At 46.5% G+C, this 15486-nt stretch overlaps 1 protein-coding gene across 1 annotated transcript in view; it reads left to right on the top strand.

Moving 5' to 3' along the window:
- The window catches only part of LOC140417955 (uncharacterized), a 72391-nt gene that overhangs the window by 23225 nt on the left and 33680 nt on the right, over window positions 1-15486 (top strand). The window contains 1 exon segment of the mRNA XM_072501387.1: window positions 14449-14714. Coding sequence (XP_072357488.1) covers window positions 14449-14714 — 266 coding nt within the window.

Below are 15486 nucleotides of genomic sequence, written 5' to 3'. Positions count from 1 at the left end.
TGTGAGTGCGTCGATGAGTTTCCAGCTCAGACGGGAAACCAAATGCCACCTCACAATCTCCACATTTCCACGGTTTCGCGCCAGTGTGAATGCGCTTGTGTCTTGACAGGCCAGAAGATTGGCTGAAACCTCGTCCACACACACACAACCCATGTATGGTTTCTCTCCACTGTGAACGGTGTTTTTTCCTTCCATGTGAATCGATGGAATTCCCTGCCCAGTGAAGCAGTTGAGGCTCGTTCATTAAATGTTTTCAAGATAAAGATAGATCGTTTTTTGAAGGATAAAGGAATAAAGGGTTATGGTGTTCTGGCGGGAAAGTGGAGCTAAGTCGACAATACATCAGCCATGATCTCATTGAATGGCGGAGCAGGCTCGAAGGTCCAGATGGCCTACTCCTGCTTCCAGTTCTTATATTTTTATATTATGTTCAAAACCTGCTGATATTCAGTAACAATAACTTAAGCGACTCCGTCAGATCCTGATGTGATGTTTCCCAAATGCAAACCTTCCCCTTCCAATATCCTGTGAAATCTGTTTAGACAGAAAAAAGGAGTGAGAGAAAAGCCAGAAAAACACAAAGGTGGATTGTGAATATTGAGCTGAAATCTGGTCATTTGTGAGGCCGGCACTAGGAAAAGGTGACCTTCAAAACTGCCAGATGTTCACAAAAGAACTGATTCACTGATGTCGTTCAGGGAAGGGAACCTTCCACAGGTCTGGGCCAGAAAAGTTACAAGCCTTTGTGGGGGGAGGAGAGTGAGAAAAGATTGAGAGCAGAGGTGGAGAAGGCAAGGGAATTTATATTGACAGAATATCCCAAACCCTTAACCTCCACCTCCTTGAAGGACCAGGATATCGGGTCTGTGAACACCATCACATCCAGGTTCCCCTCCAAGGCACACACAGTTCTGACAGTAAGTAATGGGTGAGCAGAAACTTTCTCCACTTCAACATTGGGAAGACATTGCGTTCAGCCCCTGTAACAAACTCCATTTATTAGCCACTGACTCCATCCCTCACCCTGGTCATTGTTTTGAAATTGAGATTGAAAGAGATTGTCCAAATGGTTGGTGTGATATTTGACCCTGTGACTTGCTCCCAACCACATATTTACATCATCTTGAAGACTGGATTCCACCTCAGTAACATTGCCTGACTCCAGCCAAGGCTCAGAGCATCTGTTGCTGAAACTCTGATCTATTCCTTTGTTACCTCTGAGAGATCTATGCTCCTCGAATTGATACTTCCTGAGTATTCCTGATTTTATTTACTCTGTCTTAGGTGGCATTACCTGAAGGTGCCAAGACCACAAGACTTTGTAAGGTGCACCTTGTCCACCACCTTCAGCGGTATCAGCCCCAGCCTCGCACACAAAGTCTCCGCAGCACCTCAAAGCACACCCCCTCTTCCAGCGCTTTTCCTCCCACTTCACCTTAACTCCTCCATGGACACCTCATCCTCCTACAAAATCCCCTGTAAATCACAGAGACGACCCCCCCCCCCCCACCGCCCCCGGTCCGCTGACAGCACAGCCTCCAACAGCGAGGAGACAGGCACTATTCGGAAGGTCGGGAAGACCTTCCTTGCAAAGTCCAGCACCCGCATATACCTAAAACATTCTCCCCACGCCAACCCAAACATCTCGGTCAGCTCCTCAAAGCTCGTAAACTGCCCTCCCAGAAACAGGGATTCTATAATTCTAACTTTTAAAAAATATTTCAGAGGAGCCAATTATATTTCTTTTCCATTTAAGGGGCAATTTAGCGTGGCCAATCCACCCAACCAGCACATCTTTGGGTGTGAATATAATTCTAACTTAGGATGAACACTCGTGTGCCCTACTGAAATTAACTTTACCCCTTGTCATTGTCAGCAGTCCCTTCCTGGTGCAATATGTAGATAGTCCAACGAGGGGAGGGGCAGTACTGGATCTGGTATTGGGGAATGAGCCTGGACAGGTCGTTGAGGTTTCAGTAGGGGAACATTTTGGGAGTAGTGAGCATAATTCCATATGTTTTAGGGTACTTTCGCCACAGATTTTTGGGCACAAAAGGCAGGACGTCCCTTGAGGTAGTAGGATCCAGAGAGCAGGAGTTACATCCTTTTCCTTCCTTCCCTGCTCCCACCCTGCCTCCTCATTAAGACACTGGGACTCAAAGGGTGACCCAGTTTGATGGACAGGTTGTCTCTATTCGAAATAATGGGGGACAAGCTCCACCCAGCTATGAAAATAATGCCCCCAACGTGATGGCGGCCGCACATGCTCAGTGCTGCACATTGCCCCCAATAAAGATGGTGATCATTAACCGGGACGATTTAAGGGATCTTTGGCCCCGCTCAGTACAAATGGGATTGATGAGTTTTTGAGGGAGTTTGTAGATGACAGAACCTGAATAGAAATTGTACCGTCCACACGCCAGCTCCATCATACGCTCTGATCTGTGATTTTCCGCTTACAAATTACAGATCCGAGAAAAAAAGTATCCACCCCTCGCCATTTCCCGCACTGCGCATGCTTCATTCACTGCCCCTCATTCGCTCCGATTGGTTGGAGGACCAGCTGCTCCCATACAGTCCTCCAGTCCCGCCCCCTATTACTAGTGGTCAGGAGCCGCCGTCAATCATTCCCCTGGGCATTGTGATCTGGAGCATGTGCAGTGCGGTTGATGAGGTGAGACAGTAGCGCGCAGGCGCAATGCTATTGTTCGTCTGGAGGAGAGTCCTTTGTCCCGCGGAAGCAAAGTTAGTGTCAGGCGGTGGGAGGGAGGATCCGCAAACCCTTCACAATCATTGTCAGCTCCCTGATTTGCAGCTGCGGGGCTTCTCCCTCCTAGGAACAGGCCCAGGTTAAAGGTCACCATCCTGCTTCAGCGATTGGAGGATGGTTCACATCAGAGGATGGGGGAGGGGGGAGACAATAAATAAGAGCTTACACTTTGCACTCAAATCAATGACGACTCTGATCTCTGGAAAGGAAGGAAGCCCTGGGAGGTGGGCGGGGAGGATTCACAAACACCTGCTGGAGGCCCCAAACCCCCAAGAAGAACCCACAGATCCTGATTTTGCAGCTCCCGGGGCTTGTTTGCTTCAGCTGCGGCTGTCTTGTTGAAACAACAGAGTGAGCGGAGCATCAGGGTACCAGTGACCAGGAGAGAAAATTACCCATTTATTCTCACTCTACACAGAGGGACTTGAGAACTGAACCCAGCCAGAGTGGAGGGAGCGGGTAAACTGTAAGGAAAGGAATTTTGAAGATGGTTTGAAAGGTTTGGCAGACTGACAAACTCTCATGGTGAAAATTAAAGGTAAGCCTGCACGGGTCTGCGTGAAGAGGTGGGCGGTGTTGGGTGGGCTGCTGACAGAAATGTGAGGCCAGGGAGGGGGTGGTTGGCTGCCAGAAGGGTTGGAACAGAGTTCTACATAGGTCCAGTTGATGAGTCAGACACCCAAGCAGCAAATCTCAGTGGATTCAAATATGGCCCATAAAATGTGGGCTGGTTTGGATTCCAGCATAGGGAGGAGGGAGAATGGATGTGATGAGGATTTACTGTTTCGCAGAAAGAAGTGCAGAAAGCCTTTTCCATACAAATGAAAATTGTCTCTCCTTCATTTTTATTCGGTGTTGACAATGATGATGTTTAGAAACTCTTTTTATGGGAAATTTGAAATCTACAGGTGTGAAATCGTCCAACCTGGAGAGACACAAGGACATCCACACCACAGACAAACCATGGAAATGTGGGGCCTGTGGGAAGGCATTCATATCTCCATCCCAACTGGAAACTCATCTGCGTAGTCACTCAGGGGAGAGACCTTTCACCTGCTCCATGTGTGGGAAACAATTTAATCGATTGTTCAACCTTCGCACACACCAGCGAATTCACACTGGAGAGCGGTCATTCATCTGCTCTGTGTGTATGAAAGGATTCAGCAGTTCATCACACCTGCTGAAACACAAACGTGGTCACACTGGGGAAAGACCGTTCATCTGCTTCAAGTGTGGGAAGAGATTTACTAATTCACCTGACCTTCTAACACACCAGCGAGTTCACACCGGGTAGAGGCCTTTCAACTGCTCCATGTGTGGGCAGAGATTCACGCAGTCACAAAACCTAATGAGACACAGGCGAGTTCACAAATAACTTTTGGAAGTAGATTCAGCTGAACGGATGATCTCAGTGTCAGTGACAAAGAAATCAATGAGCTTCTTGCACTTGTTTGAAGTCAGGAAAGAGATTTAAGAAGATATTCATGAAGAACAGAATCTGGGTTGTCTTTGCTTCCAGGAACAATCCAGAAATAGTGATCAGTTTAGGCAGAGGAGAGCAGGGCCAGGTAGAGCTGGATGTGTTGCTGCTGCCTCTGGTAATCAACAGTTCAACCAGTTGATAAGACTGCGCCAAGTGAAAAGGGAATTGGTAAGAGTGAGAAAATGGGCAGCAAATTATCTTCAGGTTTACAGATGATAAAAGTTGGGAAGTTGGTCAGGAGTATGTTGCAATCATCAAGTTTAAAGATAACAGTTGCATAGATGTTGGTTTCAGAGCAGACACACTGAGGTGAGGGCAATATTATTGAGCTGGATATAAACAGTCTTAGTGATGGTGCAAATATGTAGTCAAAAGCTCATCTGGTCAAATATGACATTGAAATCTGCATTAGTCGCACACAGTGCGCGTACCACCTACAAGATGCACTGCAGCAACTCATCAAGGCTCTTTAGACAGTACTTTTCAACCCTTGACCACCTCATACGACAAGAACAGCAGACACAGGAGAACACCATCACCTGCAGGTTCCCCTCCAAGTCACACAACATCCTGACTTGGAACTATGTCACTGTTCCTTCACTGTTGTTGGGTGAAAATCCTGGAACTCCCACCCTGGCTATGCTGTGACTCAACCTACACATCATGTATTACAGCGGTTTGAGAAGACAACTCACTACCATCTTCTCAAGGGCAATTTGGAGTGGGCAATGATTTCTCCCAGCAATATCCACGCCCTGTGAAAGGATAAAATAAACACAGTTTCCAGGGAGGTGGATGGTGACTAGAGAATGGAGTTTGTAGCAGGGCCATAAGACAATGGCTTCACTATTTATTTTTTAAAATAAATTTTGAGTTCCCAATTATTATTTTCCAATTTAGCGTGGCCAATCCACCCACGCTGCACATCTTTGGGTTGTGGGGATGACACCCACGCAGACACTGGGAGAATGTGCAAACTCAATGACTTCACTATTTCCAATGTTTAATTGGAGGAAATGTCTGTTCACCCAATTCTGGATGTCAGACAAGTCAGGACGATGTGTGAATTGGAGGTGGTGGTTTTCATATACACCTCTTACTTTGGGGAAGTTGGGGGTTTGAGATTCTGTCAAAGTTATTGTTCAAGTTAGACCATAAGACCATAAGACACAGGAGCAGAAGTAAGGCCATTCAGCCCATCGAGTCCACTCCACCATTCAACCATGTCTGAAGTTGTAGTTGTATAAAATCTGTCTCTTTCACCTCTTGTCTCTCCACTTCTATTTGTCCCCTTCTGCTCCCAAAGTGTCCAGAGTCTAGTGTCAGCCCACTGACCCAGGGTGACCGGCCGCCATCTTGGTAGAAACAAAGTAGAAACTTGGTAGAAGTGGCGCACGTGTGGCCATTTTGGTGAAGGAACAGGAAGTGGAGGCTTCAGGGTCCCAGTGACCAGAAGAAAAATCATTCTGAACCCTGGACCAGCTCTACCCTCCCATCCAATAATTTTAATATTCAAACATAGTTTTCAGTTGATATTTTTGAAATACTCTCGTACTGCCCACTGCAAAACCTTCATTGAACTACCTGTATCACAATGGCAGTTGAGCAAAACTCAGTGAGTTCCAGGATCTGCCTGAAAAGGCAGCGATACGATTCACTAATTAATTTTAAAAGAGAGGTGGATAGTTACCTGAGTATGAGAAGGTGCAAGGCGAGGGACATGAAACTGGACTGAGGGACTGAACAAGTCCGTTCTTTCTAAAAGTCAGCACAGGAAAGATGGGCTGAACAACCCCCATCGCCCCCTCTTGTGCAATGCATCTCTACGATTCTCGGAACCTGAATGGAAGCAAAATAAAATCCGAAATCGTTATTGGTCATTTTACTAAATGTAAAGAGGACACTGTCCATCAAGAGCTACTTAAGAGCAGAATAAACAGGAGCAGTTGGAGGACATAGAGCCTGCTCCACTTTTTCTCCTTGTCGCCATTTTCCTTCTTTCCCCCTGTATCCAATAATCTGTTGAATTCAGTCTTGAATATACTCAGCGACTGAGCATCCACAGCCTTCAAGGTGTCGAATTCCAATTGACAAACTTGAATGAAGAGACGCCTCATCTTATTCACATATCGCCATTGACATCTCAAGATGTTTTACCGGAGGATAGGCAGACAGTGGTTCCTACAAATAGTTGTTTGTGGTTCATTGCAGTTCCTTGACAAGGTATTGGCTTTATTCTGAGTGTTGTGAAGGCTGAGCTGACTTTTCTGGTAGGCCTGCTTTCCAGAGATGATCAGACAAGAGTAATGCTGCTGGGCTCAACGCTTTTTCATCAACAATGATTCAGCCTCTGCAGGAAATTGAGAAAAGAGGCAGCATTGCTCTGCGGCCACACAGGATAGTACTGGTTAGATTCAATGTCTTTATCCAGAGGGTGTGGAACTTGCTGCCACAGGGACTGGTTGAGGAAAACAGCATGAATGCACTTAGCAAGTTGCAGACACAAGAGAGAAAGGAGTAGAAATACCTGCTGACAGAGAGAAGTGATAGGCTCATGGGGAATATATACACTGACACTGGGTACAATGACCTGTTTTTGTGCTGTCTATTGAGTTTCATTCTACTTTGATTCTTTTTACAGGGTATGGAATGGAAAGACTTACAGGCAGCAAACTCAAGGTTTGAGAGCCTTTTGATTTCTCAGGATATGAATATCATCGACCCCTGAATGTGGAAGGAGAAATGTTTGTCTTCTATGTGAAAGGAGAAATGTTTGCACAGAGTGCTGAATTTGGTGCATTTTGAGTGCTATAGTAAGAGTTTGGTGACCGAGGGAGTATAAGGCTTCATTTTTATCTAAAGTTTAGTCTTTCTTTTATTTAGTTAATTAACTTAAAAGTTGCTGTTTGGTTTTGAAGAAGGTGAATTTTCAATCAGCTTTAAACAAGCTTCTACTTGTAGGCACTTGCAGCTGGAGCTTGTTAATTAGTTAATTGGATTAGGCCAGTTTTCAGAGGCTAGATTCACAGCATAAAAGTGATCCCCTACAGTGCAGACTTTGTTTGCACTGAGTGCTGAATTTGGTGCATTTGAGTGCTATAGTAAGAGTTTGGTGACCGAGGGAGTGCTGAATTTGGTGCATTTGAGTGCTATAGTAAGAGTTTGGTGACCGAGGGAGTGCTGAATTTGGTGCATTTGAGTGCTATAGTAAGAGTTTGGTGACCGAGGGAGTGCTGAATTTGGTGCATTTGAGTGTTATAGTAAGAGTTTGGTGACTGAGGGAGTTAGGTGAGGAGGGAGTAAGGTGCTCCTTTCATTTTGTTTCCGACATTTCCGCAAAGAGTGAGAAGAGAGCCAGGAGTTTACAGAAAGTGTAGCTGACTGGGAGCAGAGTCGGAGGGCGAAGATCTAGTTAGTCCACAGGGCGGCTATATTCTGTCAGGTAAGAGGGGATGGAGGCTAGGCCAGTTGCATGCTCCTCCTGTAGGATGTGGGTGGTGAGGGATACCACCGGTGTCCCCGCTGACGATACCTGTGGGAAGTGCACCCAACTTCAGCTCCTCAAAGACCGTGTTAGGGAACTGGAGCTGAAGCTGGATGAACTTCGGATCATCCGGGAGGCAGAGGGGGTGATAGAGAAGAGTTACAGGGAGGTAACCACACCCAATGTACAGGACAAGAATAGTTGGGTTACAGTCAGGGGGAAAAAACCAAACAGGCAGACAGTGCAGGGATCCCTCGTGGCCGTTCCCCTTCAAAACAAGTATACCGTTTTGGATACTGTTGTGGGGGATGACCTACCGGGGGAAGGCCCTAGCGGCCAGGTCTCTGGCACTGAGTCTGGCTCTGGAGCTCAGAAGGGAAGGGGGGAGAATAGAAAAGCAATAGTTGTCGGAGATTCAATGGTTAGGGGAATAGGAGATTCTGTGGTCGCGAGCGAGACTCCCGGAAGGTATGTTGCCTCCCGTGTGCCAGGGTCAGGGATGTCTCGGATCGTGTCTTAGAACATAGAACATAGAACATAGAACAATACAGCGCAGTACAGGCCCTTCGGCCCACGATGTTGCACCGAAACAAAAGCCATCCAACCTACACTATGCCATTATCATCCATATGTTTATCCAATAAACTTTTAAATGCCCTCAATGTTGGCGAGTTCACCACTGTAGCAGGTAGGGCATTCCACGGCCTCACTACTCCTTGCGTAAAGAACCTACCTCTGACCTCTGTCCTATATCTATTACCCCTCAGTTTAAAGTTATGTCCCCTCGTGCCAGCCATATCCATCCGCGGGAGAAGGCTCTCACTGTCCACCCTATCCAACCCCCTGATCATTTTGTATGCCTCTATTAAGTCTCCTCTTAACCTTCTTCTCTCCAACGAAAACAACCTCAAGTCCATCAGACTTTCCTCATAAGATTTTCCCTCCATACCAGGCAACATCCTGGTAAATCTCCTCTGCACCCGCTCCAAAGCCTCCACGTCCTTCCTATAATGCGGTGACCAGAACTGTACGCAATACTCCAAATGCGGCCGTCCCAGAGTTCTGTACAGCTGCAACATGACCTCCCGACTCCGGAACTCAATCCCTCTACCAATAAAGGCCAACACTCCATAGGCCTTCTTCACAACCCTATCAACCTGGGTGGCAACTTTCAGGGATCTATGTACATGGACACCTAGATCCCTCTGCTCATCCACACTTTCAAGAACTTTACCATTAGCCAAATATTCCGCATTCCTGTTATTCCTTCCAAAGTGAATCACCTCACACTTCTCTACATTAAACTCCATTTGCCACCTCTCGGCCCAGCTCTGCAGCTTATCTATATCCCTCTGTAATCTGCTACATCCTTCCACACTATCGACAACACCACCAACTTTAGTATCGTCTGCAAATTTACTCACCCACCCTTCTGCGCCTTCCTCTAGGTCATTGATAAAAATGACAAACAGCAACGGCCCCAGAACAGATCCTTGTGGTACTCCACTTGTGACTGTACTCCATTCTGAACATTTCCCATCAACCACCACCCTCTGTCTTCTTTCAGCTAGCCAATTTCTGATCCACATCTCTAAATCACCCTCAATCCCCAGCCTCCGTATTTTTTGCAATAGCCTACCGTGGGGAACCTTATCAAACGCTTTGCTGAAATCCATATACACCACATCAACTGCTCTACCCTCGTCTACCTGTTCAGTCACCTTCTCAAAGAACTCAATAAGGTTTGTGAGGCATGACCTACCCTTCACAAAGCCATGCTGACTATCCCTGATCATATTATTCCTATCTAGATGATTATAAATCTTGTCTCTTATAATCCCCTCCAAGACTTTACCCACTACAGACGTGAGGCTCACCGGCCTATAGTTGCCGGGGTTGTCTCTGCTCCCCTTTTTGAACAAAGGGACCACATTTGCTGTCCTCCAGTCCTCTGGCACTATTCCTGTAGCCAATGATGACATAAAAATCAAAGCCAAAGGTCCAGCAATCTCTTCCCTGGCCTCCCATAGAATCCTAGGATAAATCCCATCAGGTCCCGGGGACTTATCTATTTTCAGCCTGTCCAGAATTGCCAACACCTCTTCCCTACGTACCTCAATGCCATCTATTCTATTAGCCTGGGGCTCAGCATTCTCCTCCACAACATTATCTTTTTCCTGAGTGAATACTGACGAAAAATATTCATTTAGTATCTCGCCTATCTCTTCAGACTCCACACACAATTTCCCATCCCTGTCCTTGACTGGTCCTACTCTTTCCCGAGTCATTCGCTTATTCCTGACATACCTATAGAAAGCTTTTGGGTTTTCCTTGATCCTTCCTGCCAAATACTTCAGGATCCTTAAGGGGAGGGGGAGCAGCCAGAAGTTGTGGTGCACATTGGTACCAAAGACATAGGTAGAAAAAGGGGTGTGGAGGTAATAAACAAGTTTAGAGAGTTAGGCTGGAAGTTAAAAGCCAGGACAGACAGAGTTGTCATCTCTGGTTTGTTGCCGGTGCCACGTGATAGCGAGGCTAGGAATAGGGAGAGAATGCAGTTGCACACGTGGCTGCAGGAATGGTGTAGGAGGGAGGGCTTCAGGTATTTGGATAATTGGAGCGCATTCTGGGGAAGGTGGGACCTGTACAAGCAGGACGGGTTGCATCTGAACCAGAGGGGCACCAATATCCTGGGAGGGAGGTTTTCTAGTACTCTTCAGGAGGGTTTAAACTAATTTGGCAGGGGAATGGGAACTGGATTTGTAGTCCAGCAACTAAGGTAGCCGATATTCAGGACGCCAAAGTGTGTAATGAGGCAGTGGGGAAGGGAACACTGACAAAGGAGAGTACTTGCAGGCACGGAGATGGGTTGAAGTGTGTATACTTCAACACAAGAAGCATCAGGAATAAGGTGGGGGAACTTAAGGCATGGATCGGTACTTGGGACTACGATGTGGTGGCCATCACGGAAACTTGGATAGAAGAGGGGCAGAAATGGTTGTTGGATGTCCCTGGTTATAGATGTTTCAATAAGATTAGGGAGGGTGGTAAAAGAGGTGGGGGGGGGGGGGGGGGGCATTGTTAATTAGAGATAGTATAACCACCGGGGCAGCAACGTAGCATGGTGGTTAGCACAATTGCTTCACAGCTCCAGGGTCCCAGGTTCGACTCCGGCTTGGGTCACTGTCTGTGCAGAGTCTGCACATCCTCCCCGTGTGTGCGTGGGTTTCCTCCGGGTGCTCCGGTTTCCTCCCACAGTCCAAAGATGTGCAGGTTAGGTGAATTGGCCATGATGAATTGCCGTTAGTGTCCAAAATTGCCCTTAGTGTTGGGTGGGGTTGCTGGGTTATGGGGATAGGGTGGAGGTGTGGACCTTGGGTAGGGTGCTCTTTCCAAGAGCCGGTGCAGACTCGATGGGCCGAATGGCCTCCTTCTGCACTGTAAATTCTATGATAACAGCTGCAGAAAGGCAGTTCGAGGAGTATCACCCTAATGAGGTAGTATGGGTTGAAGTCAGAAATGGGAAAGGAGCAGTCACCTTGTTAGGAGTTTTCTATAGGCCCCCCAATAGTAGCAGAGATGTGGAGGAACAGATTGGGAAACAGATTTTGGAAAGGTGCAGAAGTCACAGGGTAGTAGTCATGGGTGACTTTAACTTCCCAAATATTGAGTGGAAACTCTTTAGATCAAATAGTTTGGATTGGGTGGTGTTTGTGCAGTGTGTCCAGGAAGCTTTTCTAACACAGTATGTAGATTGTCCGACCAGAGGAGGGGCAATATTGGATTTAGTACTTGGTAATGAACCAGGGCAAGTGATAGATTTGTTAGTGGGGGAGCATTTTGGAGATAGTGACCACAATTCTGTGACTTTCACTTTAGTAATGGAGAGGGATAGGTGTGTGCAACAGGGCAAGGTTTACAATTGGGGGAAGGGTAAATACGATGTTGTCAGACAAGAATTGAAGTGCATAAGTTGGGAACATAGGTTGTCAGGGAAGGATACAAGTGAAATGTGGAACTTGTTCAAGGAACAGGTACTACGTGTCCTTGATATGTATGTCCCTGTCAGGCAGGGAAGAGATGGTCGAGTGAGGGAACCATGGTTGACAAGAGAGGTTGAATGTCTTGTTAAGAGGAAAAAGGAGACTTCTGTACGGCTGAGGAAACAAGGTTCAGACAGGGCATTGGAGGGATACAAGATCGCCAGGAGGAAACTGAAGAAAGGGATTAGGAGAGCTAAGAGAGGGCAAGAACAATCTTTGGCAGGTAGGATCAAGGAAAACCCCAAGGCCTTTTACACATATGTGAGAAATATGAGAATGACTAGAGCGAGGGTAGGTCCGATCAAGGACAGTAGCGGGAGATTGTGTATTGAGTCTGAAGAGATAGGAGAGGTCTTGAACGAGTACTTTTCTTCTGTATTTACAAATGAGAGGGACCATATTGTTGGAGAGGACAGTGTGAAACAGACTGGTAAGCTCGAGGAAATACTTGTTAGGAAGGAAGATGTGTTGGGCATTTTGAAAAACTTGAGGATAGACAAGTCCCCTGGGCCTGACGGGATATATCCAAGGATTCTATGGGATGCAAGAGATGAAATTGCAGAGCCGTTGGCAATGATCTTTTCGTCCTCACTGTCAACAGGGGTGGTACCAGGGGATTAGAGAGTGGCGAATGTCGTGCCCCTGTTCAAAAAAGGGACTAGGGATAACCCTGGGAATTACAGGCCAGTTAGTCTTACTTCGGTGGTAGGCAAAGTAATGGAAAGGGTACTGAAGGATAGGATTTCTGAGCATCTGGAAAGACACTGCTTGATTAGGGATAGTCAGCACGGATTTGTGAGGGGTAGGTCTTGCCTTACAAATCTTATTGAATTCTTTGAGGAGGTGACCAAGCATGTGGATGAAGGTAAAGCAGTGGATGTAGTGTACATGGATTTTAGTAAGGCATTTGATAAGGTTCCCCATGGTAGGCTTCTACAGAAAGTAAGGAGGCATGGGATAGTGGGAAATCTGGCCAGTTGGATAACGAACTGGCTAACCGATAGAAGTCAGAGAGTGGTGGTGGATGGCAAATATCCAGCCTGGATCCCAGTTACCAGTGGCGTACCTCAGGGATACGTTCTGGGTCCTCTGCTGTTGTGATTTTCATTAATGACTTGGATGAGGGAGTTGAAGGGTGGGTCAGTAAATTTGCAGACGATACGAAGATTGGTGGAGTTGTGGATAGTAAGGAGGGCTGTTGTCGGCTGCAACGAGACATAGATAGGATGCAGAGCTGGGCTGAGAAGTGGCAGATGGAGTTTAACCCTGAAAAGTGTGAGGTTGTCCATTTTGGAAGGACAAATATGAATGCGGAATACAGGGTTAACGGTAGAGTTCTTGGCAATGTGGAGGAGCAGAGAGATCTTGGGGTCTATGTTCATACATCTTTGAAAGTTGCCACTCAAGTGGATAGAGCTGTGAAGAAGGCCTATGGTGTGCTCGCGTTCATTAACAGAGGGATTGAATTTAAGAGCCGTGAGATGATGATGCAGCTGTACAAAACTTTGGTAAGGCCACATTTGGAGTACTGTGTACAGTTCTGGTCACCTCATTTTAGGAAGGATGTGGAAGCTTTGGAAAAGGTGCAAAGAAGATTTACCAGGATGTTACCTGGAATGGAGAGTAGGTCTTACGAGGAAAGGTTGAGGGTGCTAGGCCTTTTCTCATTAGAACGGAGAAGGATGAGAGGCGACTTGATAGAGGTTTATAAGATGATCAGGGGAATAGATAGAGTAGACAGTCAGAGACTTTTTCCCCGGGTGGAACAAACCATTACAAGGGGACATAAATTTAAGTTGAAAGGTGGAAGATATAGGAGGGATATCAGAGGTAGGTTCTTTACCCAGAGAGTAGTGGGGGCATGGAATGCACTGCCTGTGGTATATGAGTCGGAAACATTAGGGACCTTCAGCTATTGGATAGGTACATGGATTACGGTAAAATGATATAGTGTAGATTTATTTGTTCTTAAGGGCAGCACGGTAGCATTGTGGATAGCACAATTGCTTCACAGCTCCAGGGTCCCAGGTTCGATTCCGGCTTGGGTCACTGTCTGTGCGGAGTCTGCACGTCCTCCCCGTGTCTGCGTGGGTTTCCTCCGGGTGCTCCGGTTTCCTCCCACAGTCCAAAGATGTGCAGGGTAGGAGGATTGGCCATGATAAATTGCCCTTAGTGTCCAAAATTGCCCTTGGTGTTGGGTGGAGGTGTAGAGTTTGGGTAGGGTGCTCTTTCCAAGAGCCAGTGCAGACTCAGGGGGCCGAATAGCCTCCTTCTGCACTGTAAATTCAATGATAATCTATGATTAATCTAGGACAACGGTTCGGCACAACATCGTGGGCTGAAGGGCCTGTTCTGTGCTGTATTTTCTATGTTCTATGTTCTATCTGCGGGAAGGTCAGTGTGACTGGAAAAAGCACCGAGACACATACATACGCAAGTGAATGTGTTCCAGTGAGCTGACTGTGAAAAGAGCCTTAACCAGTTACACAGCCTGAAAAAACATCACATCATTCACAGCAGAGAGAAACTGTACACGATGTTCTGTGTGTGAATGAGGCTCCAATCTGGAGAGACACAAGGTCATCGGCACCATGGAGAAACGTGGAAATGTGGAGGTTGTGGGAAGGGGTTCAAATCTCCATCCCTGCTGGAAGCTCATCAACGCAGTCACACTGGGGAGAGACCATTCACCTGCTGCCTGTGTGGAAAGGGATTTACTCAGTCAGCACACCTTATGAAACATCAACTTGTGCACAGTAATACGAGATCTTTTAAATGTTCTGACTGTGAGAAGAGCTTCAAAAGTGAAATGGATCTGCTGAGACACCAGCGAGTTCACACCGGAAAGAGGCCATTCACCTGTTCCGAGTGTGGTAAGGGATTCACTCAGTCAGCCAACCTGCTCACACACCAGCAGGTTCACACTGGAGAGAGGCTGTTCCCTTGCTCCGTGTGTGGGGAAAGATTTAATCATTTATCTAACCTGCAGAGACACCAGACAGTTCATACTGGAGAGAGGTCGTTCACCTGCTCTGAGTGTGGGAAGAGATTCCTTCACTTATGGAACCTTGCTACACATCAACTTGTTCACAGTGATCAGAAACCTTTTAAATGTTCTGACTGTGAGAAGAGCTATAAAACTACATCTGATCTGCTGAAACACCAACACACTCACACTGGGGAGAGGCCGTTCATCTGCTGTGTGTGTGGAAGAGATTCACTTGGTCATCCCACATGCTGAGACACCAGAGACTTCACGAGTGACTGCAGGGGTTGGATTCTGCTGTTATTGCTGCTGTTAATCACATCCAGGACTGAACCATGTTCATTCTGACAGCTGGAGTTTGTTTCTGCTGATAATAATCCCTGTAACCAGTTGGAGTTTAATATTTTGATATTTGTCAAATAAATTAATGTTTCAGACACACACTTTGTTGGGTCCTTAATTTCTCCAGGATAAGAGGCAACTAATTTGTGTCCTGTCACAGACTGCTCCATTTTTTGGACTTTTCTCCTTTCTAACTCTATATTATTTCAATTCTCATACCTTATTACTTCCTTGGGTTTGAGGGTGAGACCCACACAGACACAAAATACTGTGTTTTCTGTATTGGACAATTACATTAAAATCTGGAACACATGTAGATATGGATTGGTGACTCCATGTCATGTGTATAAAGTATTGATGTTCTCTAGTTATGCTCTT

The sequence above is a fragment of the Scyliorhinus torazame genome, chromosome 5 (genome assembly GCF_047496885.1).
Source record: "Scyliorhinus torazame isolate Kashiwa2021f chromosome 5, sScyTor2.1, whole genome shotgun sequence".
Lineage (NCBI taxonomy): Eukaryota > Metazoa > Chordata > Chondrichthyes > Carcharhiniformes > Scyliorhinidae > Scyliorhinus > Scyliorhinus torazame.
This window is presented reverse-complemented; position numbering and strand designations above follow the sequence as displayed.